We start from the raw sequence: 25,558 nt of genomic DNA on the forward strand, positions 1-25,558 counted from the left end.
GCCCTAGGCCCGGTTTCTTCAACCTTTGTTAAATTATTACAGTATGTTATTCCATTTTAACTGTGAACTTAACAGTTGAAGCATTTCTTCAACTACTGTTGGTACTAACAGGCTGTTAAAACCTATGTTAATTTAACTGCCCAATTTCATGCAGTTAAATCATTTAACTCTCTGTTAGCATAGAAGTATCCAATATGGCTGGTGCGTTAGATGCTGAACTTATATATCTGGATTATTTAGAAAATGATATCCGTGAATACATAAACAGAGGGGTTGATTTCTGTGATTTGACAGACCAGAAGTTCATACAAAGGTATAGGCTATTTTCTGCCAAGCCTCACTTTTCGCTTTCAACTTAGATCCGTTTGTTGCTTATTCTCATTAATTGGTTTATACTGCGAAATAATTTCCAGCAGAAGGCTTCTCTCGAACGAAGAGAAATTAGTCCCACGATTTCTTTTTGTTCCAGTGCTTTCCATTTCATAACAGCAATACCAATACGCCACTCCACGCTATTGTGATACAGACGAGGAAAAAGCAGAAATCAAACCTGAGAGAATAGAAAGACTTCTATCCTCTCTGAATCAAACAACGGAAACAAGCGAGAATCGCAATTGTCAGAGTTCAGAAAACAGAAGTGAGCCTATACTTGGTTATAGGTTATGGTTAAACTCTAGAATCTCTGATCCTAACAGAGAGTTAACAAACAGAATGTTAAAATGTGAAATGTAAAGTTGAAGAAACGCAATATTTTTAACAGCAATCCATACTTTTAACTTACAGTTAATTAATGCTATGTTAGATGCATTTTAACAAAGGTTGAAGAAACCGGGCCCTAGTCTTTTAAATACCGGTACATTCTTTAATAAATCACTGAAAACTAGGGATGTGGAGTGAGTAGGAAATTATTATTATTTTTTGGCGCATCATTTTTACGTAAATAACGACAAATAAAAACTAACATGCCACATATTTTAAGAAATACAGAAAACAAGCATGAATATTATCCACCATTTTTAATGATCTTGGGATAGAAAAAAAACGTATGGAATAGAAATTACATACAATTAATGTGCGTGTAATAAACAATAAGCAAACCATCAAAACAACGTGAATATAGCGTGGATTGTGTAGGAAAATAATTTCTTATATGTTGCTCCCAATGAGCATCATTGTTAACTTATGAAAATAAATGAAAATTAACATGGCATATAAACACTATTTGAAGAAAGATAGGAGATATTAAGTAATATTCAGTGTTCTTAATGATCTTTGGATGGAAAATAACAATGAAATATGTATAAAATAGAAATTACACACACAGGTGAGCATATAAAAAAACAGTAAGTAGAATCATATCTGATTAAGAAGCTTAAATTACTCCAGGTTTAGTGTAAGAGTGGTCTATATCTAATGATGTCTCCCAGCAAATTACTTAATTCATAAAAACAAAAAAATCGTATTAGAAGATTGAATTTGTGTATTTTCTCTGAAACTTTCCAAATATCTGTAGGCAGTCTTTTATATTAGATTGCCGAAAATTGGTTTATAGCGCAGCATTGGCAGTGATAAAAGTGTGAAATATTCGTTCAGTGGATGGTGGATACTGTACATTGACCGTTTTTTTATTTACATTTCAGTGTTCCGTTTTTACCCCAACTAAATATTGTGAAGAATGTTGACAGAAATATGGAAGAAGGTAATTCTTTATCTAGTTATGTGGGAACGTATCTCTATGATGCTCCAGAACTCAGGATCCGCTATTATGATAAGGTAATGGAAGAATTAGTTCTGTACTATTCAGGTCTTCCAGGTCTTTTTATATCCCTGACATGTCCATGTTCATTGAATTTTTTTTCTATTTTACACATGGTTGCCGATCTGGATGAGTTTCATTAAAAATTATACATACTTCTTGTGTATGTCTTCTGTCGCCAACTCCTATCGTCATCACAATTTCAATCCTTTCAGTTTCTGTTAAAAAATATTTTATCCATGACCATAACCATGGAATGTTAATAAATATATCTAAGACTGTGGCTATAAATTAAGACTTTATAATAGTATTAAGTTTTTTGACTTCTTCCATATTCTAGCTGTAAAGCAATGTATGAATACCATGGAATGTTAATCTAATATATAAAAGTGAATGTGGGTATGTATGTATGTATGTATGTATGTATGTATGTATGTATGTATGTATGTATGTATGTATGTATGTATGTATGTATGTATGTGTTGTATGTATGTATGTATGTATGTATGTATGTATGTATGTATGTATGTATGTTCCCTATACAAATCTACACGCTTTGACCAATATATGCCAAAGTTTGCACATTTAACCTTCATAACCAGGAGAAGAACATAGGCTATATTAAAATTGTTAAAATGGACGTTAAATTAATTAAAACGGTAAAAAATAGAAATAAATACGATCAAACATTCATGTATAATACTAAAATGCAATCTTCTATAGTCAATTGTTCTTTATTATTGTCTGTTGTATTCAACATCGACTTTCATGAGGCCATGGAAAAAGCAAAACGATATAAAATAACATTGTAGATACATCATGAAGGCCAAAATGTAGACAATTCATGCAGTAAGTATCCTTATGCAGTCCAGAACCGTATTATGTATTTCTCGAGACAGTTGTAGATAGTGAGCAGACTGTGTTTTATCAAACGAATTCTTAAATTCTTTGAAATCACAAGAATTGCCAACAGATAATATATACTTAATATTGAATCACCAATTGTAGTATTGCGAAATATTGATCCACAAGAATTATGCAATGGAATAAGAATTGGTGTGAAAAAACTCATGACAAACATAATAGAAGTGACAGTATTAACTGGCAAAACGAAAGGAAAAGATGTTTTTATCCCACATATTCTTATGATAGCCAGTAACATGCCATTCGATTTTAAGCAACTGCCATTTCAGTGTAACTAGCATTCGTAATGACCGTAGTAAAATAAAGCTCAAGGATAGTCGCTCAAGTTGCAGACATTCACTTAAATCTCCGTGTTTTTCACATTGTCAATAATTGCGTAACTTGCTTTCAAGTGAGCACACCTAAACATACACATTTATACAAAAGACGGGAAAACGAATTGTATGCATATCAATGATACTTTTGTCATGTTCCTAATGTAGTATGTGAATATACGTAAGCCCACTGAAAATAAGACATTAATTTACATTTTCTCTATTTTTGTTCATTTGAATTGATTGGGATGCTGATATTTTAAATCCAAGATTTGGACGGCTATCATTTCGATATACTACTTAATTCTAAAATATATATCTTTCAAAATATTATTGCCCATGTCCAATAATGTGTTATCTGTGTAATCAGGTTGCCAGTGTAGTATGTCAAGCGTTGTGGAAAGAACGGTCACTTTATTTTCTATAACATAGGATGTCTTTCAGAATATTATTATTTATGCTGAACAATGACTTCTTGCAAAATTATACTCTATCTGCATTCTGTATATAAAATAAATAGTAATATATTTAATATGTTCTGAATTTGTTAGATATAATATCTTAAGTAATATTTAAAAAAAAAGGCCGGGTATGATATAAGCAGGCGTACAGCTGTCAAGGTGTAAAAAATATTCCAATATAAATTGAATTACATACGTATATATTGATTCTTTGGTACGACCGATAGATAAATTTAGGCCCACGATGACACCCCAACAATTCAGACTGGGAACAAGAGAATTCTCTAATTACCATCAACTGTCTCTGAAGTTCAAGTGAAAGCATACATAGACATGAAATTATGTGAAATGTATGTCAGCACAGCTTCAGTTAAATGTACAGATCTTATAATTATTTTTCTCTGCCTCTGTACAACGTCACATTTGTGGCGGGGAGGGGGGGGGAGGAGACAGCAGAAAAATTAATGGTCTTTAATATGCTGACAGCCACGACTAAGATAAAGCACTTGAAATTTAGCGGTAACTGACCGGCAGAGATAGATAAACAAAACAAATAAATATATAAATTTAAAACAAAGTTGAATGTCAGGCACATGATAAAATATTTTCTTTTCGGTGCTTGATCTACAATTGTTTTAAATTTAGTTAAACCTGGCAGGCATTTGGCTAAGTAGTATTAATTCATGTAAGTGAAGTTAAGTAAAGATTCATCTTTATGTGCGAGGAAAGTTTAGTAAAACAATTCGTTTTGGTTGTCTATAGTTGGGTTTCCGAAAATTTTAACAAACAGTTCATTTGAAAACAGAAGCAGAAAGGAAAACCCGGGCAACGCCGGGTACTTTCAGCTAGTATCTAATATATAAAAGTGAATGTGGGTATGTATATATGTATGTATGTATGTTCCCTATACAAATCTACACGCTTTGACCAATATGTACCAAAGTTTGCACATTTAACCTTCATAACCAGGAGAAGAACATAGGCTACATTAAAATTGTTAAAATGGACGTTAAATTAATTAAAATAGTAAAAAATAAAAATAAATACGATCAATCATTCATGTATAATACTAAAATGCAATCTTCTATAGTCAGTTGTTCTTTATTATTGTCTGTTGTATTCAACATCGACTTTCATGAGGCCATGGAAAAGCAAAATGATATAACATTGTAGATACATCATGAAGGCCAAAATCTAGACAATTCATGCAGTAAGTATCCTTATGCAGTCCAGAACCGTATTATGTGTTTCTTGAGACAGTTGTAGATAGTGAGCAGACTGTGTTTTATCAAACTGAATTCTTAAATTCTTTGAAATCACAAGAATTGCCAACACATAATATAATACTTAATATTGAATCACCAATAGTACTATTGCGAAATATTGATCCACAAGAATTATGCAATGGAACAGGAATTGGTGTGAAAAAACTCATGACAAACGTAATAGAAGTGACAGTATTAACTAGCAAAACGAAAGGAAAAGATGTTTTTGTCCCACATATTCTTATGATAGCCAGTAACATGCCATTCGATTTTAAGCAACTGCCATTTCAGTGCAACTAGCATTCGTAATGACTGTAGCAAAATAAAGCTCAAGGATAGTCGCTCAAAGTTGCAGACATTCACTTAAATCTCCGTGTTTTTCACATTGTCAGTAATTTCGTAACTTGCTTTCAAGTGAGCACACCTAAACATATATACACATTTATACAAAAGACGGGAAAACAAATTGTATGCATATCATTGAGGCTTTTGTCATGTTCCTAATGTAGTATGTTCATTTGAATTGATTGGGATGCCGATATTTTAAATCCAAGATTTGGACGGCTATCATTTCGATATACTACTTAATTATAAAATGTATATCCTTCAAAATATTATTGCCCATTTCCAATAATGTGTTATTGCGAATTTTAATCTGTGTAATCAGGTTGCCAGTGTAGTATGTCAAGTGTTGTGGAAAGAACGGTCACTTAATTTTCTATAACTTAGGATGTCTTTCAGAATATTATTATTTATGCTGAACAATGACTTCTTGCAAAATTATACTCTATCTGCATTCTGTATATAAAATAAAAAGTAATATATTTAATATGTTCTGAATTTGTTAGATATAATATCTCATGTAATATTTAAAATGTCCACACCTGTGGAGTAACGGTCAACGCATCTGGCTGCAAAACCAGGTGGCCTGGGTTCGAATCCTGGTTGGGGCAAGTTACCTGGTTGAGGTTTTTCCGGGGTTTTCCCACAACCCAATACGAGCAAATGCTGGGTAACTTTCGGTGCTGGATCCCGGACTCATTTCACCGGCATTATCACCTTCATATCATTCAGACGCTAAATAACCTAGATGTTGATACAGCGTCATAAAATAACCCAATAAAATAAATAAATATTTAAAAAAAGACCGGGTATGATATAAGCGGGCATACAGCTGTCAAGGGATAAAAAATATTCCAATATAAATTGAATTATACGTATATGTTGATTCTTTGGTACGACCAATAGATAAATTTAGGCTCACGATGACACCCCAACTTTTCAGACTGGGAACAAGAGAATTCTCTAATTACCATCAGCTGTGTCTGAAGTTCAAGTGAAAGCACACATATACATGAAATTACGTGAAATGTATGTCAGCATAGCTTCAGCTAAATGTACAGATCTTATAATTATTTTTTCTCTGCCTCTGTACAACGTCAAATTTGTGGCGGGGAGGAAAGGAGACAGCAGAAAAATTAATGCTGTTTAATACGCTGACAGCCACAACTAAGATAAAGCACTTGAAATTTAGCGGTAACTGACCGGCAGAGATAAATAAACAAAACAAATAAATATATAAATTTAAAACAAAGTTGAACGTCAGGCATATGATGAAATATTTTCTTTTCTGTGCCTGATCTACAATTGTTTTAAATTTAGTTAAACCTAGCAGGCATTTGGCTAAGGAGTATTAATTCATGTAAGTGAAGTTAAGTAAAGATTCATCTTTATGTGCGAGGAAAGTTTAGTAAAACAATTCGTTTTGGTTGTCTATAGTTGGGTTTCCGAAATTTCCGAAAATTTAACAACCAGTTCATTTGAAAACAGAAGCAGAAAGGAAAACCCGGGCAACGCCGGGTACTTTCAGCTAGTAAATACAATGCAATAACGAAAAGCATGCCTTTACTGAATACTTGTGGGTTTGTAAAGTAGGCTTTTATTCAACATTACTTTATTCCACTAGTGAGATAAAGACTTTACCTCACAGTTTGAACTTTATCTCACAGTTCATTAGTATTTTTCTAGTACCCGGGCACACACACATACTTTTCCATTGAACTATTACTCAAGAAGTTAATATATTAGTTACTAGATGTCACTACCTCTACTTCTTTATTACCATTTCTTAAATATACATACACTCAATCTGTTTCTCTTTTCTTTATCTACTACATCGTAATTTGTGCATTGCATCCATATCTAATATGTATTTTTTTTTTTAAATTTGTAATAACTTACCTTTTGGGAGGCGAGGAGACTTGAACCTGCAAAGTTTGCGAAGTTGGGTTTATAAGATTTTATAGCAACACGTGTTAGTCAACTGAGCTAAACAGACACGATGATTAACTACTTTTTAATATTCCTCATAAGTTTACAGAAGTAAAATGTGAAATTATTTTAATCACATTAGTCCCGTGAACACTTCTAAATAATCCCTGAAACTTAAAAAAGACGAAAATACACGTTTAAAATAAAAAATATATATTAAAATTATATAATTAATTATAATTTGTTATTTATCCAACGCCTTAGATACCATTCTTCACTAATCATGGTCTCCTACATCATGACCTACCTAGTACATGTATTGATTCTAAAATTCATGCCATGATATGTGATGATATGAGGACTTATTTTCAACATATATTCTTTTATGAAACATAATTTTTCGTTATGGTCATGGATAAAATTACGTATGGTACTTGTGAGCGTGATCTTTATTGCGCTCGTGTAATTTAAGCATGAGGCATCAGCCTCGTGCTTAAATCTTTCCACTTGCGCAATAAAGATGCACTTACTTCACAAGTACCATAAATAACTATTATTTTAGACTGATGTCACAGATAAAAGTTTTCCTCACACAAAATAAATGTTAAACAAGCCAATAATGAAACTGTTCCCATAGCAACCAAACATTTTGTATGAAAGAAATGAAAATAAATAAATAACTAAGATACCAATGCAAAAATATGTTGCCATTTAAAAATATTGTTGATGATGTCACATCCTGTACAATAATGACTGTAAATTTTGTTTCTTTTTTGTAAAATTTTCCTTTCAAAATATTAAATTTGACGTGTCCGAGCAGTTTTTAAAAAATGAGTTAATGTTAGTTTTATTTCATTATTCCTTGCTTATGGAAATCCCTGTATAGTAAATTGCATTAAATTTAGTTCACTCTCAATCATATTAACAATGGCTATGAATAAAAAACAATTCCATAAAAATCTAAATATCACAACAATGTTCAACCGAAAACATAAACGTTTCACACAATTACAGGATCCTTTGACCTTTTTTTTATGATATACCAGTACACATGATATACATTTGAATTTTTACACAGCACGCTTTTAAATTATTTTCGTTATAGGCGAGCAGCAATATAATTTATATTTTTCTTCGTATACAGTGAACATTGCTTATTATGATCACTCTCGGATCCAGATAACCTGATAATATTAACTGATTGATAACAGTACCCGAAAAATTAAAATTGAAAATTGCTGTATTACTACATATTCATAGCCTATAATTACACTATAATCACAAGTATATTTAAGTTATAACACAGTAACTAAGTTATAACACAGTATCACTGACAGTTAATTCTTTCAATTACTTAAAATAAATATTCATTGTTTGGTTTTTTTGTCTTCCTGCAGGAGTTCATTAATGAATCTTTCATACTCATAATGTTTTTGAAAGTCCACTGACCTGTATTGAATACCATGTCGCAAAACATCTAATGCCTGCCGCATTTCAGCATTCACTGATGTTGAAAACTTCACAATGCAAAAGCAGAAACTAAATTACTGTACTAACACAAGGGATGAAACATCTTTTGTCGTCTGAAAGAGAAAGTGTGGGAGGGCTGCTACCTATGCTGACTGGACTTCCTTCTTTGAAGTCGAACATTACCCTCTCTCAACATTGTTGGGCTGTTGAGGGGCTCGTTGTTGGCAATGCAATAGCTATGCAGTGTACAATTATGATAACATTAACCGAATCTATGATCACAGTAAATGGAATTTTTTCAGTGTTTTAGTATTAGCCCATACGGGAATTCATAGAAATGATAGCATAAACTGATTGATACCATGATTACAATAAATGGTGTTGACTGTGTAGTAGACATTCATATGTTTTAATGCCTCAGTATTTTTATTGATTATTAAAGTAATATTGGACTCACTTGTCTAATCCCCGAAGTGGTGTAAGTGATAAGTTTGTAACACAATATTATGCCTTTCTTCTGTTTACAGAAAGTTGATATGTACAGCTTAGGTGTAATTTTTTTCGAGATGTGTTACCCACCACCTTCAACAGGGACGGAACGAATCAAGATTTTGAAAGATCTTCGTGACCGTCAGATCATTTTGCCTTCTGACTTCAACTTGGAGAAAAATCCTCAGCAGTATCATATAATAAAGTATGTACCATATATTACTAAGTTGTTGCTTCATTGAATTTCATGCAAGAGATTGTATTAAATTTTTGTAAACAAAGGACTAGTTTTGTAGGAGGAAAAAGATCTTAAGTAAAAATTTTATACTTTTCAGAAGAACAGTAGAAAGATTGAAATTGGTGTCATAGAAGAATGCTCTGCTAATGTTATAATTTTAGACCATTTTCGTGGAGTTGTATCCATTTGTGAAGACGACAGAATGTACACAGGATTGCAGTATTAAGTCTTCAACACAATTGAAATGCTTATAAGTACAAAACGACAGGCAAAATGTTACATATTATAAAAAAATAATGACAGACCTTCAACAATGGAATTACACGTACTACAGATGTCAATTAAAGCGGTATGAGCAGCTGTGAGGCCAACAATGACAGAAAATGTAAAAATATGTCATGTTCGGATTAATTTGCACGCTACTGTATTATTGGTTGTTCTGTATGGTTGTGAAACTTGGACTCTTGAAGAGAAGTGATATTATGGTACATTTAAGAAATCACTAGGTGAAAAAGTTAAGATAATTAGAGAAGTAAGCAGATCATGAAATATCTAGAACCGACATTTGAAAATTCTGTAGAATTATTTTGTATACATTGTCTCTTATCAAATATTTATAGAATTCATAATATTATTATTTACTTACATCTCTGATTATTTAGTCTATAGAGTGTGATTTCGGCATACTTTTCTGTTCCAAGGTTGCTGCTAAATCATGATCCAACAAAACGGCCATCATCTTTGGGACTGCTCAATTCAGGTTATGTTCCTCCTTCGAAGCAGGAAGAAGCAAAGCTGCAGGAAACAGTTCGTCACACACTCTGCAACCCAAAGAGCACAGCTTATAAATATGTCGTGGGCTCTTGTTTCAGACAGGTACTTGCAGTTGCAACAAATCTTGTGAATACCCTTTGTTTATACAGTATGATCAAAAAGTTCCTCTGAAGAGCTATTATTTTGTTATGAAAAGAACAACACTATTTGAGATAGCAAGGAAAAACATAAAGTCATCTCTCATGACAGTTTGATGAATATCATCATCTTTATACAGCTATTAGTCACTTCTGCCTGTTACAACTTTAAAGGATTGTTGGCAACATCTTGATTTTGGGCGTTTCAGGCTTCTCTGTCTTTTTGTTACATATTGTAATGCTTTTCTGACGATACTGTCGTCCTGTTTATTTAAATGTTCCTTCCGTTTACTTCTGTACTCTTTAAGTTTTCATCATTTCATGAGAAAATATTTAGTTCCTTCCTGATAACTTCATTTCTCTTCCTGCCCATTAGCCAAAGCCTATACTCTGCCCCTGAACGCAAATACTTCATTTTCTCTGCCTGGATTCGTTTACAATACATTTTTTTAGTGTCCAGCTTTCACACCCATATAACAGTGTAGGAACAGCCATCACTTTGTAAAACTTCAGTAGTCATCCTTTCGTATTTTGCTTTTAAGGGGAGATGTAATTAATCACTGATCCCACAAATTTTTAGCTATCCATCTGAAATTTGGTACAGGTATTTACAATGACTGAATCTATTATACTTAATTACAATACCTTACCATGTAACGAAGCCTGATTACGATCCTACATAACCTAACCAGATACCACAAAATATAAGGAACATTTTCTCATGGTCTATTAAAGATATGGTTCTGAAATTTTGTACACATTTGCTCTACATTATATGTAACAAATCTCTGCAGATAGAATTTTAAAACTTCAGTTGTTTTTTTTTTTTTGTTTTTGTTTTTTTTTTTTTTTTTCAAAATAAATTTAAAAAATTTAATAGTGTTTAAAAAAATATCAATACTTTGCCAAAGTAAAGTTTTTTAAATATTCACCTAAAAACAAATTTTCTGCAGGTAAATTTGCATTATGCAATAATAAAGGAGAGTGCAAAATTTCATTACTTTATCTGAAATAGTTTCTGAGAAAATGTTCCTTCTTTATTGAAAATTGGGTATTATGAATAACAAGTCATAAAGTTTGAATATGCATGCCACATGATTATTTTTTTACCTCTTGTGACCAACAAGAACAGGCACTGTTTATAGCACACGAAAGAATTGATAAATCAATTATTCTAAATCCTGAAGAAGAAGAATTTTTACAATTATTTTCTAGTCCAAGTCTCTCCTCAATCTTTTTTCTTGAACTACTCTGTGGCTCTTCTTAATTGAAATCCATTTAGACTAACATTTGGACCCTAAAGGTACGGTCACACGTCGCTACTTTTGCAGTGATGCAGTACAAAAAACTGCGCAACTCTCGTACTGCGATGTGTGAACAAGAGTGCAACCAGAAAAGTAGCGGCTGCCGAACCTGCTGCTCGCTACTTTTCCATGCTGCGTGCAGCTTAAAAGTAGCGACATGTGAACAGGGTTCTCAGGGTTGCAGTCGCAGCAATTTTGATATCGGTTTCGTTGAAACTTTGGCTGCGGTTGTGACCAGTGTTGCCACCCAAATGTGCCAATGATACTTTTATTGTTTGGTTGTATTTTTTGTTAGATGTGATGAAAATAAATTATTTGTAACAGTTATTAAATGCACAACACAGTCTGAGCATATTTACTGACGATATAATTCACTTTTTTAATTTTCTGTAGCGTAGTTTCAAACAGGAGGGTTGCCAACATTGATTACGTGAATATTCTGTTGGTTATCATTTAAGTATATAGGCGTTTTTAAAAGCTTTATAGTAAAAATAATGCCAATTTCTGAATACTAGTTACGACAGAAAAGCAAATAATAGATAAGTAAGCTTTCGCATGAGTTTATTAATAATGCGAACATAACCACAACACGGAGATGGAAACCTGCAGCATGAATGCGGCTGCAAAAGTAGCACCTTGTGTGTGAACAGACTCGCAATCTCCAGTTGCAACTTTTGCAGCACTCGGGTTGCGCAGCACGAAAATTAGCGTGCAGCACGCTACTTTTGGCTTACGTATGAGCACGACACGCAACTTTTGCAGCTGCAGTACAAAAGTTGTGCAGCAAAAGTAGCGACGTGTGACTGTACCTTAAGGGTGCTATTCCTAGACATTTCGCTAGCCTGCGCTACAAGCGTGCTAAACTAGCCCCGGCTATCGACAGGTTACTTGTACAGGATTCATATATCATATCGTTAACACTGGTTTATGAATACGAAAAACGTTAGTTTGCTGATCATCACTTGAAGCCCACGCTAAGAATGTCTATGAATATGGCCCTATAAGTTTGTGGAGACATTCCCAACACTATGTAATATTAAATTTTTTAGACTAGGTTTTAGAAAATGTGGTTTTTGGTCAGTGGTGTTGCAATACTTGTGTCACGCATGTTTTGGAACTTGGAAGTTTTCTTTTCTAAATCGTAATTGAAATTGTATCTTTCACTACATACTAAAAAACATTGATTTGCCGTATAAATCTAAAAATCTTTCTTAATACAACAGTTTAAAAACACTACAATATGTTAAAATTTCTTAAAATACTTCAAAACATTCGTATTTGTACTTATTATTGTTGTTGTTTTCTAATGCCAGGCGTTTGACAATAAAGTCATTTGACCTCTTGCACTCCAATATTTTTCAAATATGTAAATGTTTAGTTGATTCTATACCATTAAAGTAGTCTCCACCCGGAAATCCGATTGGGGGACTATTTTACCTCTGAATAATTTTACCTTATTGGTACTCATTTCATATTGGAGTGAAAATGGCAAGTTGTAGCCAATTTAAGTGAACACCATATTTTAACGTTTTGGTGGCTACTTCATTCACACACAACCCCCAGAATGTCTGGAGGACCACACCTGCTCTTGGTCAACGGGTCCATTGGACCTAGTTTGGAGATCTTGTTGATCACCAGCTTTCCCTCCTTAAGCCACTGGAGGACGATTTTAGTGCCATAGCAGGTCAGCACTAGGAACAGAAAAGTAGAAAGAGGAGGAAGGAAAGTGAAATGAACCCCTAAGCCTCGAATGCTCTAATGCCGTCGGGGTCGAAGAAAGTAAGAGTTCAGTCAGAGGACTGGATAGGAAAGGGTAAAGAGGGAATTAGTTATTGAATAGAGGAAAATTATACCAAATTCAGTCATTAACTCATCAAGCTGACCAGTGCTAATTGATGAGTAGCCCCTCCCTTTAGTTCAGCTCGTAAAATTATGCTTACTAACAGCTGCACCACGGGAAGGTAGGGATGGGACATTGGGTATTTGTCCTGGTTGGTTCCTTAAAGCCTTCAATGGGAAGGATTAATGGCTCTCCCCCCTGTATTCGACAAATACCGTTTTGCAGCCAAAACAGATACAGAAATAAAATATTGAGCTCCCTTATTGTATATGTTCCGCTTACAACACACTACTCATGTACAGTAAACAGTGGCCCCTGTATATATGCTACTTGTGGACAGTCATGTGAAATTCATGTCTACATACAGGCGGACTCCCATCAAGACTCGCTCCAAATTTTAATTCTGTATCTGTACATACACCGGAGATAAGGCTAGCACAGATTGTTGTGACCAATTACAAATTTCAACTAATCAATAAACATTTCGTCTGGTCATCAGTTGAAAATATATACATGTAGGCCTTATAAATATGTTACGATTGGATTTACATCATGAAATAAAGTGTGAAGTGGTGGTTTGTTATGGAAGACTATTTTTATACCGAAGTCGCTTTGAGACTCATGCAGTCGAGTTCCTAGCTGGATTTGTATGTATTAAAAATTTCGTGACAAAAATAAATTAAAATGAATTTCAGTGGAGCATGGATAATCACAAACCGGATAATCTGCACACGGAAAATCGAGAGTTTGCTGTAATTCTTTTTTTCCCGCCTTCCCAATCCTGACAATTGGATCTGGTTATCTAAATGTAATGACGCAATAGTTTAAAATTATTTAATTTTAGATCAATATCAGCATTATTTTGCCTTACACTCGAATTTTATTTATTCTAATTGCAAATATGTTCTTAAAATATTGTGCAGGCATATTGCAAAGTTACGCCACCTTATGTTCCAGACTGGTGCTGTAACTAACTACAAAATATTTTCAAATCGAAACACTGCCTTCTCTTTTCCTTATCACAGGTACTGCACTGTAGTCATCATATGTCATATACAGTATCATTAGAATACCATATACAGTATCATTAGAATACCATATACAGTATCATTAGAATACCATGTTTCTGAGTCAGGACCACATTTTGTTAGTTGAGCAAGATATACTATACCTGATATTTGCAGCTGGTGGAAAACAACGTTTATTTTCTGTTTGTTTGTAGGATACAAATGAAGCAGAAGACATTATCTATGATATCAATTTTTTCAAGAGCACACCGCCACTTCTGATATTGCAAGATGTTGCCAAGAAGAGAATTAAGAAAGTATTTGAGAAACATGGAGCCATTGATTTGTCCACTCCTCTTCTAATGCCACATAATGCATTATATAACGACACATTGTCATGTGTACAACTCATGACAACAACAGGTTGTGTTGTTACCCTTCCACATGATCTCTGTGTTCCATTTGCACGCTTTGTAGCTTGGAACGGAATCACAGATCTGAGAAGATATTCCTTTGACAAGGTCTACAAAGAACAGGATGGCCTTTATGGATGCGAGATACTGTATGGATTTCATCCGAAGGAATTCTGGGAGTGCACGTTTGACATAGTTACACCGAACCCAGGTATGAGAAGTTTAGAGTTCCTAAGCAGACCAGTCCCAATAGTCATGTTCCATTGCCTTAATGATGGTAGTGTGGAGCGTTCGTCCTGAGGTAGAGTGGAGTGGGGCAGGTCTGCATAGGGAAGCGTATGAGCTATTCCATCTCAAATCGACCGAAATATAGAGAAAATTGAACTCACAATTTCTAAATATAATGAAACTTTTTTTGTACGTAGAGAACTGTGATACAATGCTTTGTGCAAAGTTTGAGGCATCAGAACTTCATAGTGTTTAAATTAAAAATATTTAAATTTATCGTATTTTCATAAAATTAGCAACTTCAAACTGTTGTAGCTCCGAAACCCTTTCACCCAATGATCAAAATCATGGTTTATTTTGATGCTGAGAAATTAAAGTTTATATTGACATATAAACAGATTTTCTTACTTTTTTGTGGAAATGGAGAAATTTAGATTTTTCCTCATTAAGATGCCTTAGGCTAGGAAAAAATATTTTAAAAATATATAGTTAGATTCCGCATTGAAAGTACAAATAAACACATATTTTTTACTGATGGTATGTTGATAAGAAAGTATTGAAAATATCAAATAAAGAAAATAAATAGTACGCACGTGAACTAACCAGCTGACTGTGAGACGGGAGCTTAGCCGAGACAAGCAAGGCCAGGAGAAAAACACGTGATGTGTCATCTAGCAGTCATGGCTGTGCTAGCTTTATCACAGGTTTTCATAAACACAGGAGTAAAATGATGCCCAACGCTCGCTTATCTTCAGCTCTCGGCCAGTGCGTGCGGTACTGTGCCGTTCAAGTCTAGGCGTGTGAAAATAATCTATTTAATACCTTCGAAACTTATTGCCGTACCACTAAGCAAACAATGCCGGATCCCTCTTAATAATGCAAGGTTTTTTTCTCAATATTTCTTTACATTTTTACAAATGGCCAAAAAGCCTAAAAGCAAGTAAAATCAGATTATCTGTCTCTCTGTGTACAATAAAAATAAGGATTACTTCTTAACATAACCTACCAAATGTCAGCTTCAAAATAAGCTCTCGTTCAATGTTCTGGAATAAATGGTTCCAGAGTTCTGAGCGCTGAAAGAGGCTTGTTTTTATAAAATACGCTAAATTTGTCGCTCAATAATACGAAAACCGTTTGACTTTCGATAGTATATTTTTGAAAATGCACTCCCCTCAGCACCTTATGTAAGTAGGGAAAAAATTAGAGTATAAAAAAATGCGAGGTTTTTTACTTACTGATTTCATATGGAATAGCCCATATACAGACTGGTCCATATGCTGGTGTATGATCACTTGCTGCCTGCCAACAGATTTTGTTAAGTAGAGGCTGGAGTGAGGCCGTCTGCATAGGAACTTTCTGTACAAGTTAATACCAAAAGAAATTCTTGCAATTTGAACGTTATTTCTCTGTTTTCTCTTGTATTTTGAACATAGGCTATTTCCACATCACTTACCTTTCAATGACTGCATATATCTGTGTATTCATTTCTTTCACATTACATTAGGACAATAATATTTGGTGTACATTTCTCATGCTACTTGCCAACTTTTGAAAACCAAATGATAGAAAATCTTTATGGAAAATAAGAGTATTAATTAAACTATCATCATCATCATCATCATCATCATCATCATCATCATCATCATCATCATCATCAGGGAACGGATTTTTATATGCAAAAAAAAAAAAAAAAAACTTGAAAATAATTTGAATTTTGAATTCATCTTCGTAAATTATCCAATAAGTCGTATTATGATGAACGAGTAATATGGTTTTAATGTTTCCGTCTTTACTGATTTATAATGTCGATCCAAAAAATATTTTTGTTAACACATTTTAATTATTTTGCGAACGTTTTCGCCCTGTGTGGGCATCTTAAGATATTATAAATAAGTGAAGACCGAAACATTAAAACCACATTACTCGTTCATCATTGAAAATAACTATTTCCTTATGTAGTACGAGGGGGGGATCAGAAAGTAACGCACAACAATTTTTTTGCGGAATACTATTTTATAATTATAAATTATGTACTCTATTATAAAAAAAAATCACTCGCCAGTCATGTTGAGACAGTGGTGAGTTCAAATAGCTCACTGTTGGAGTGAACAATGAAAACTTTCTCTAAGCTTTTCATCACTTACTGCTGTCCATTTTCTCGGAACAATGCATGATATCGAGAGAAGGACCATTTAAGTCACAAAAAAAATTTAGTCTTGTATATTTCATCAATGTCACTGATACACAAACTCTCAATTTCACCAACATTTTCTTGCCATTTCAAAACTTTGGCAACTTTACACATAGCATGAAATCCATAATTATTTTGAAATACATTTTTAAAGTTTTGTTTAATAGGTTTTACTTTGCGACCTTCGAATAAATTAATTTTTTTTCACTGTCATGCACCTCATTAATTACCTCAGTCAACAAGTTGGTTGATATTTCTAATTTTGTTTATAGAGTGACTCAAAAAACTCAAATTTACAGATACGGTATGTAAGATAATTAATTTTTTTAAGAACTGTCCTTAAGTAAGTTCTGAAGAATTTCAATTGATGAAGCATCATCCGTATTTAGTTCATCTATCACGGATTTAAAATTTAAAAAATTGTCGACTTTCTTTATTGGGCTGAAGATGTAAAAACTGCACAAAGGATGTTTATTGAAACTTCCTACTTTCCAGGTAATTTAATGGTCGAGGCGGAACTGCTTTCTATTGTATGGAACATAGTGAATGAATTTCATAGTCTGAAAAGCAAATCATTGATCATTCGTCTAAACCATACTTCGCTCTTGAAAGCAATTCTCATGTATGGTGGCATTGAGGAAGATAAATTTACTGAAGCATACAGCCTCCTTAAACAAACGAGGGTAAGCATGAAATACGTAACACAGTAAAATATATAAATGCTTTGAACGAAGCATTACAATAAAACTTCGTTTTAACATCCTTGCTTTTAAGGAATGATATCAAAAGTCTTGGCAGAATTGCAATAAAAATAATGTAATTGATTTCCACTTTAAGAAAGATCTTTGATGTTATTCTGCGGCCTTCTTAGATAAATGCCATCTGTTCGCAATTCATGTGCCTGAATCTGCTGCATCCTCAACCAGAAGAACATGTCGCCATCGATTCCATGACTTACCAAGGCGCCATCTATCCAAGGCAGCTACATTCCCCAGTTAACTGCATTCTGCTTATTAAAGCCCCTGCAACTTCGCTGGATATGTGCAGCTCCCGCAGATAGATGCCGCCTATAGGCAGATCCTGGAACCACGTCAGCTATGCTCCTGGTCGACCTGATTAATGGAAATGATACTAATGAAGGTGAAATGAGTTCGAGATCCAATGCCGAAAGTTACCCAGCAATTCTGCTTCGAGTGGTTGAGGAAAAACCTCAGAAAAAACTCCATTCATGCCTCTAATTTATTATTAAATGTGATGATTACGCATTCTTCCTTTTATCTTCAAGAGCTTTGTGCAAGTTATTGTGTTAAACGAAAGTTTTAGGTTTTTTTTGGACATTATATGGTATCAGTCATGGTCTAAAATTTAATTACATTATAATGATAGAACATTAAATTATACTTAATTTTTATTTGTGTAAATTTTATGACAAAGAATGTGCCCTAAATTCTGATACTTGTGGGTCAAAACTGAAAGTCGCCATCATATGGAATCAGATTTCTTGTAAAATTAAAATTGTTTCTTTACAGTAGCATGAAATACTCCTTATGATTCTTTGGAATATTTATGACAGGATACTGTTTAAGAAGAAAATTTGTGATTTGATAGCATTTTAAGTGATGTTAGTGTCTACTTCGAAAATATGTTAATCTATTTTCTTTGTATCTTAATGAATGTTTATATGTTATTATTTACAAATTTTCCTTTCTAAATATTAATTTGTTTCTTTGCAGGAGAAAATATTTACCAAAGATGAAGTAAAAACCTGGTTAGCTAATCTTTCACGTGGTTTTACAGAGATGTCTCTTGATTCTTTTCTTTTTTGGAATGAACGATTAAAGCTAAGTTCAAAGTTTGATCTTCTTATGGAAGAAGGCAACATCTCTCACATAGCCAAAAAATTGTCATGTATCACAAGAGAGAAAAGTAATGCAACACATCTTGCCAGGAAAGGGTTGGATGAATTAAAAGTTGTCATTTCCATTGCAAGAGATCTTGGAGTGAAGGTAACATTTTATACCCTTTTAACTTTATTGAACAATTAATGTGATAGAATTATTCCTGTTAGGCCAGCAGTAGAGACTAAGGGTACAATTTCAATTTCAAGTTTCCACAGAAAACATTTAGCATTAACAAAGTTCTGAACGACAGTATTGCTGAATTTGGCGTGTTTTGCAGTCTCGTCAGCAGTCTCCTGCATCAGCTGTCACACTTATCCCTTGTTCTGCTGTTCACCGTTTTCTATAGATGGGGGATGTTTGGATAGTGGTGGGGATGATTGTGTATTTTACGTAATGTTATGTCAAATAATGTATGGGTGTTCAATTATTGTATTTGAGAATTGAGCATGTATTATGGATTGTTGTGTGTTTATATATTTTATATTGAAATAATAAGTACTAATACAGTATGAGAAATTAATTATACAGGAAATAATTGGTATAAAATCCATGCTTAAAAAAATAGAGAAGTTTTATAAAGTAAGTACATGAAACTGAAAAAGACTTAAGTACTGCTATTCCTCAAAGGAAAGATAATTTATTAATGAAAGACAACCCATTAAATACCATTCATATAGAACACAGTTTGGACGATGTTCAAAAATCTGAAACAGATGATTTAGTGTTTGCTAGATGGATAGGCTTACTTTCCTCCATAAATAATATTTTTTTATATCTCTTATCATATAACAGCTGTCCAAGATACCAATTCAGATGAAACACAGTAATTCCTTGTAAATACTTGTACAGATTATGATATATTATATTCAATAAAGAAATAGAGGAAAATAATCATTAATATAAATATTGATGTAATTTATTTCACATTTAGTGATATTCCTAATCCTTATAAATAAAAACCAGTTTTTTTTTTTTAAATTTAAGCATCACAATAACACCCATCCGCGAACGTAAACATTTCACGGAATTACAGGAATACGATGACTCCCTTGTCACTTTCTTATTATGAGTGTATCTTTTTAAGTGTATAACAGAATCCTGTTATTGTGTGTTGCAGTGTCCAATTGTAGTCACTCCATATCTTGTGCACAATGTTGAGTGGTACTCTGGAATGATGTTCCAGTTTACATATAAAGAAGAAAAGGGTAGATTACATGTTATTGGAAGTGGTGGGAAATATGATGCCATGATAGCCAGTTTTCGGTAAGAGAAATAAGAGATTAATTAAAATTTGTTTAAATAGGCATTTAGATTATCTAACAAAATTTCATGTATAAAGATTTTTAAGTTTTAGACGTCAGAAGGATTATGAATTGAACGGGTAATGGAAATTACAGGAAAACGGTTGAACGGATTTTAATGAATGACCTCTTATTTTGAAGTTTGGCATCCAAGGATGTGCGGAAAAATAGTAGTTTTCAGTGAAATGTCAATTTTTCTTACATAATTTTCCTATTTTCCAAAATCCATTTGTCATCAATTTTGAGAACTAATTGGCTTTTCAGAATGAGACAAAAAAACACACACTACAAAAAACATTATCACACGAAGGCCATGACCTGCATATTCTCCGACATCATAATGCCAATATGTCGATCTTCATGTGTATAATTTTTTTAGAACGTCTCTACAGAAATTCAAGACTTACTAAAAAGAATTTACAGGTGTGATTCTCAGGTGTGTAATTTTCTGAGTACAGCTGTGTATTGGATATTAAAAACTACAAAATTTAAGGTGTTTTGATGACATTATAATCATTAAAAATGAAATATTACTGTAGTTGATGCCATGATGTATATGCCACTATTATACACATTAATGCTATATTGATGACATGAAAGTGAAAATGGATTAATTATAAATTATATGATTTAAAATTTTTGTAAATTAGTTCAATGAAAATATTATTATTGTTGTTATTATTATTATTATTATTATTATTATTATTATTATCATCATCAACATCATCATCATCCATTCATTCATTCATATTGTCCTGCCCAAGGGCAGATCTTTCACTGCAAACCCAGTATTCTCCAATCATTATTATTATTATTATTATTACTACTATTATTATCATTATCATTATTATTACTATTACTATTACAAATGTATCATTTCATAGAATTTTCAGTATTGTCTTTTTACATTCAACTCTTTCAGTGGCCCATAAAAAGAATTTTCCCTAGGCCTATTTTAACACTCCTGATTTGAGTGATTCTATATGTATATATGCTTTGTTACAGTAAGAAGGTGGAAAGTGTTGGTCTGACATCAGAGAAGAAACTTCCATCTGCAGCTGGAATTACTTTGTCCCTTAGCAAGTTAGTGTTCCTTCTAAACGTTGATGAGGACATACCTCCTGCAGCAGATGTTGCTGTTTGCTTGCGCAAGGATAAGGAAAAGGCCTTCACAATGAAGAAACTTTGGTCAGCGAACATCAAATGTACTCTCGTAGACCACCTCCAGGTTTGTTGAATATGAATTTGAAAGTCAAGTGCAATGATGTAGATATGAATGTGCGTGCTTTTAACTTATTTGAGAGCAGTTATATTTACCTGCTAGATACTCTTATAAAATCAAATATATATGTGTGTGCGTGCGTGCGTGCTTGCGTTTTTTATTAGTTGTCATTATACCAAAGCATTGTCGAAATACAAGTGTAAAATTATCGTACTAAAATACAAAATATTATATTACATACACCACTAAAGATAAAACAAACTGATACCAAATACTCCTTAGAGTTTACAATCGCGAGTCAAGATAATCAAAAGTAGGCTTATCATATAGATGAAAATTAGGACACATTAATCCCAAATAATATTTGATACTCTCTGTACATACAGTAAGACAAGAATTAACTTAGTAACAATTTATGAGACACTCCTCATATATTACAAAAATAATAAAAATGAGAGAAAGGAACCTAAAACCTCTCTAGAGCTTGGTTTTCTGATTAAAAGTATTCTTGCACAGATTAGTATGGGTTTTTTAAGAAGCCACGTTTTCACTTTTATTTTGAAGTTGCCTAGTGACATTTTCTGTGCTACTTGTGGTAACGTCTTACAGTTCAAGATATAAGGACTACTTTTAACTGAAGATAGTCTGTAATATGGTATGTCTAGTTTTTCTTTATTACGAGTATTATACTCATGTTTATCCATCCTGCTGGTGAAGTCACAAAGATTCTTTTTGTGGACAGAAGGAGTTCAAGAATATGTTCATTAACAAATGTTAGATGGTCTTCTTCTGTATAAACAGTGGTTTACAATGTGATGTACCTGGTACTTCTGCGATAATTCTTATGCTTTTTCCTGAATCAGTAGAACTTCATTCAGTTTATTACTGTGTCCTCACACCAGGATTCCATACTTTAATATACTATGAGAAAAGCAAAATAAACACTTCTCAGGTACTGATATTTTGTCTCTAATTACTCTTAAGAGGTACAGGACTCTGGACAGTCTTCGAGATATATATTCTTTGTGGCAATCCCAAGCTAGTTCTGCGTCAAGATGGATACCAAGTAACTTTACTGCCTTTTCTTCAGACCCTTCTTCTTTTCTCAGTGTCAAGTTTAATTTTTGAGTCTTCTTCTTTAAAATTAACTTATTTGCTTTTCTGTGTTAATTGAAACTGCTGGTAATTTACTTTAGTTAATGACTAGTTTTCGGCTTGATTTCGGCCTTTTCAGATTTCTAGTGAGGTTCTTGCTTGTTTCCAGTTTCTTCTTACGGTGCTTTGGTGTGGATGCATTTATGATCAGTAGTGAAATGTCATACAGGAGGTGCATTCTGAAATTTAATTGTATATTGAGGATATGTTGTGGATGTGTTTTTGTGTGTCTGTATATTTCGTACTGTTCTATTGTATTTAGTTTCTGGTTTTTGAGTAATGATTTTAGAAAACGTTCCTTATGTGCCATTGTAATGTCATGAATCTCACTGTTGTGTGGGAACAGCAGAATGAAACCAGCTTGTGCCTCAGCAATGTAATAACTTCTTACTGAAGGAACTGGAATTCTATCCGTTGCAAATCTTGTGAGAACGAGGGGCAAGCTGAATGTGTCAGGCCTACTAGTGAGATCAAGGACTGAATCATTCTTTTATTATATGAAGTGCAATTTTTTTTAACAATCATTGTCATGTGATGTGTGGAGATATTTCTGAAGTTTGTTATTGCAATTATAAAACCAAGTTCCACATTTACTGCATGATAGGGACTATCTGCTATTTTGCCTTGTTCTTTGCACACAGACTGTGGAAGAAATGCAGAGCTATTGTCTGGAGAACTCGATTCAGCACGCAGTTGTACAGAAAGAAAAAGAGAAGGACAAAGTGATTGTTTTAAATTGGAATGAAGAAGAAAAGAGGTTGGTATGAATTTTTCAGTTGAAAGCGTCATTTAAAAAGTGCAATAAAATACTGCTGCCTACTACTTACTTACTGGCTTTTAAGGAACCCGGAGGTTCATTCCCGCCCTCACATAAGCCCGCCATTGGTCCCTATCCTGAGCAAGATGAATCCAGTCTCTACCATCATATCCCACCTCCCTCAAATCCATTTTAATATTATCTTCCCATCTACATCTCGGCCTCCCCAAAGGTCTTTTCCCCTCCCGCCTCCCAACTAACACTCTATATGCATTTCTGGATTCGCCCATACGTGCTACATGCCCTGTCCATCTCAAACGTCTGGATTTAATGTTCCTAATTATGTCAGGTGAAGGATACAATGCGTGCAGCTCTGCGTTGTGTAACTTTCTCCATTCTCCTGTAACTTCATCCCTCTTAGCCCCAAATATTTTCCTAAGAACCTTATTCTTAAAAACTCTCAATCTCTGTTCCTCTCTCGAAGTGAGAGTCCAAGTTTCACAACCATAAAGAACAACCGGTAATATAACTGTTTTATAAATTCTAACTTTCAGATTTTTTGACAGCAGACTAGATGACAAAAGCTTCTCAACCGAATAATAACAGGCATTTCCCATATTTATTCTGCGTTTAATTTCCTCCCGAGTGTCATTTATATTTGTTACTGTTGCTCCAAGATATTTGAATTTTTCCACCTCTTCGAAGGATAAATCTCCAACTTTTATAGTCCCATTTCGTACAATATTCTGATCACGAGACATAATCATATACTTAGTCTTTTCGGGATTTACTTCCAACCCTATCTCTTTACTTGCTTCAAGTAGAATTTCCGTGTTTTCCCTAATCATTTGTGGATTTTCTCCTAACATATTCACGTCATCCACATAGACAAGAAGCTGATGTAACCCATTCAATTCCAAACCCTCTGTGTTATCCTGAACTTTCCTAATGGCATATTCTAGAGCAAAGTTAAAAAGTAAAGGTGATACTGCATCTCCCTGCTTTAGCCCGCAGTGAATTGGAAAAGCATTAGCTAGAAACTGGCCTATACGGACTCTGCTGTAAGTTTCACTAAGACTCATTTTAATTAATCGAACTAGTTTCTTAGGAATACCAAATTCAATAAGAATATTATATAAAACTTCTCTCTTAACCGAGTCATACGCCTTTTTGAAATCTATGAATAACTGATGTACTGTACCCTTATACTCCCATTTTTTCTCCAATATCTGTCGGATACAAAAAATCTGATCAATAGTCGATCTATTACGCTTGAAACCAAACTGATGATCCCCAATAATTTCATCTACATATGTTGTTGTTTTCTAATACCAGGCATTTGACAATAAAGTCATTTGACCTCTTGCACTCCAATATTTTTCAAAGATATTATCATGGCCAGCCACTGAAGCACAGATTTTGAGGTGTTCCGAATCCATTTCTTGGTTTGAGTTGCACAATGGGCAGTTAGGGGACTGATATATTCCAATTCTATATATGGAGTTAATCTTCTCAAAAGGATATTCGACAAAATTTTGTACGACGTCAACAAAAGTGATATTCCTCGAAATTACTACAGTTAGTCTTGTCCCCCTTCTTAAAAATAGGTACAATTATGGACTCCTTTCATTGTTCTGGCACAATTTCCTTTTCCCAAATTGCAAGTACAAGTTTATAAATTTCTCTAGATAATACGCTTCCACCCTCTTGTATTAATTCTGCTGGAATTTGATCAATACCTGGTGACTTATACTTTTTCAGATTTTCTATCGCAATTTCGACTTTAGAAAGTGTGGGTTCCGGTATAAATGGCTCAGCAGTTTGTATTTCAATTTCGTCCCGATCATTTCTACTTGGCCTATGTATATTTAGTAGTTGCCCAAAATAGTTTTTCCATCTGTTAAGGATTGAATGAGAGTCTGCAAGCAAGTCACCATTCTCATCCTTGATCACATTTACCCTTGCCTAATATCCATTTTTAAATTCCTTTACACCCTTAAATAAATCTCGAATGTTTTTATTCTTACTATTTGTTTCTACGTCATTCAGTTTTTCCTTCAAGTAATCTCTCTTTTATTGCTTCCCGTCTTTCATTGAAATAATTATCTCTATTTTCCTCAATTGGATTCTGTAAGAATTT

At 33.6% G+C, this 25,558-nt stretch overlaps 1 protein-coding gene across 1 annotated transcript in view; it reads left to right on the top strand.

Moving 5' to 3' along the window:
* Positions 1-25,558, top strand: part of LOC138704578 (eIF-2-alpha kinase GCN2-like) — a 72,144-nt gene that overhangs the window by 24,964 nt on the left and 21,622 nt on the right. Inside the window, exons 9-17 of the mRNA XM_069832623.1 lie at positions 1,641-1,773; positions 8,989-9,155; positions 9,890-10,064; positions 14,466-14,874; positions 17,578-17,765; positions 18,816-19,088; positions 20,101-20,246; positions 21,290-21,512; positions 23,303-23,418. Coding sequence (XP_069688724.1) covers positions 1,641-1,773; positions 8,989-9,155; positions 9,890-10,064; positions 14,466-14,874; positions 17,578-17,765; positions 18,816-19,088; positions 20,101-20,246; positions 21,290-21,512; positions 23,303-23,418 — 1,830 coding nt within the window. The remainder of the gene's footprint in view (positions 1-1,640; positions 1,774-8,988; positions 9,156-9,889; positions 10,065-14,465; positions 14,875-17,577; positions 17,766-18,815; positions 19,089-20,100; positions 20,247-21,289; positions 21,513-23,302; positions 23,419-25,558) is intronic.

Source organism: Periplaneta americana, chromosome 8, assembly GCF_040183065.1.
Source record: "Periplaneta americana isolate PAMFEO1 chromosome 8, P.americana_PAMFEO1_priV1, whole genome shotgun sequence".
Taxonomy (NCBI): Eukaryota; Metazoa; Arthropoda; class Insecta; order Blattodea; family Blattidae; genus Periplaneta; species Periplaneta americana.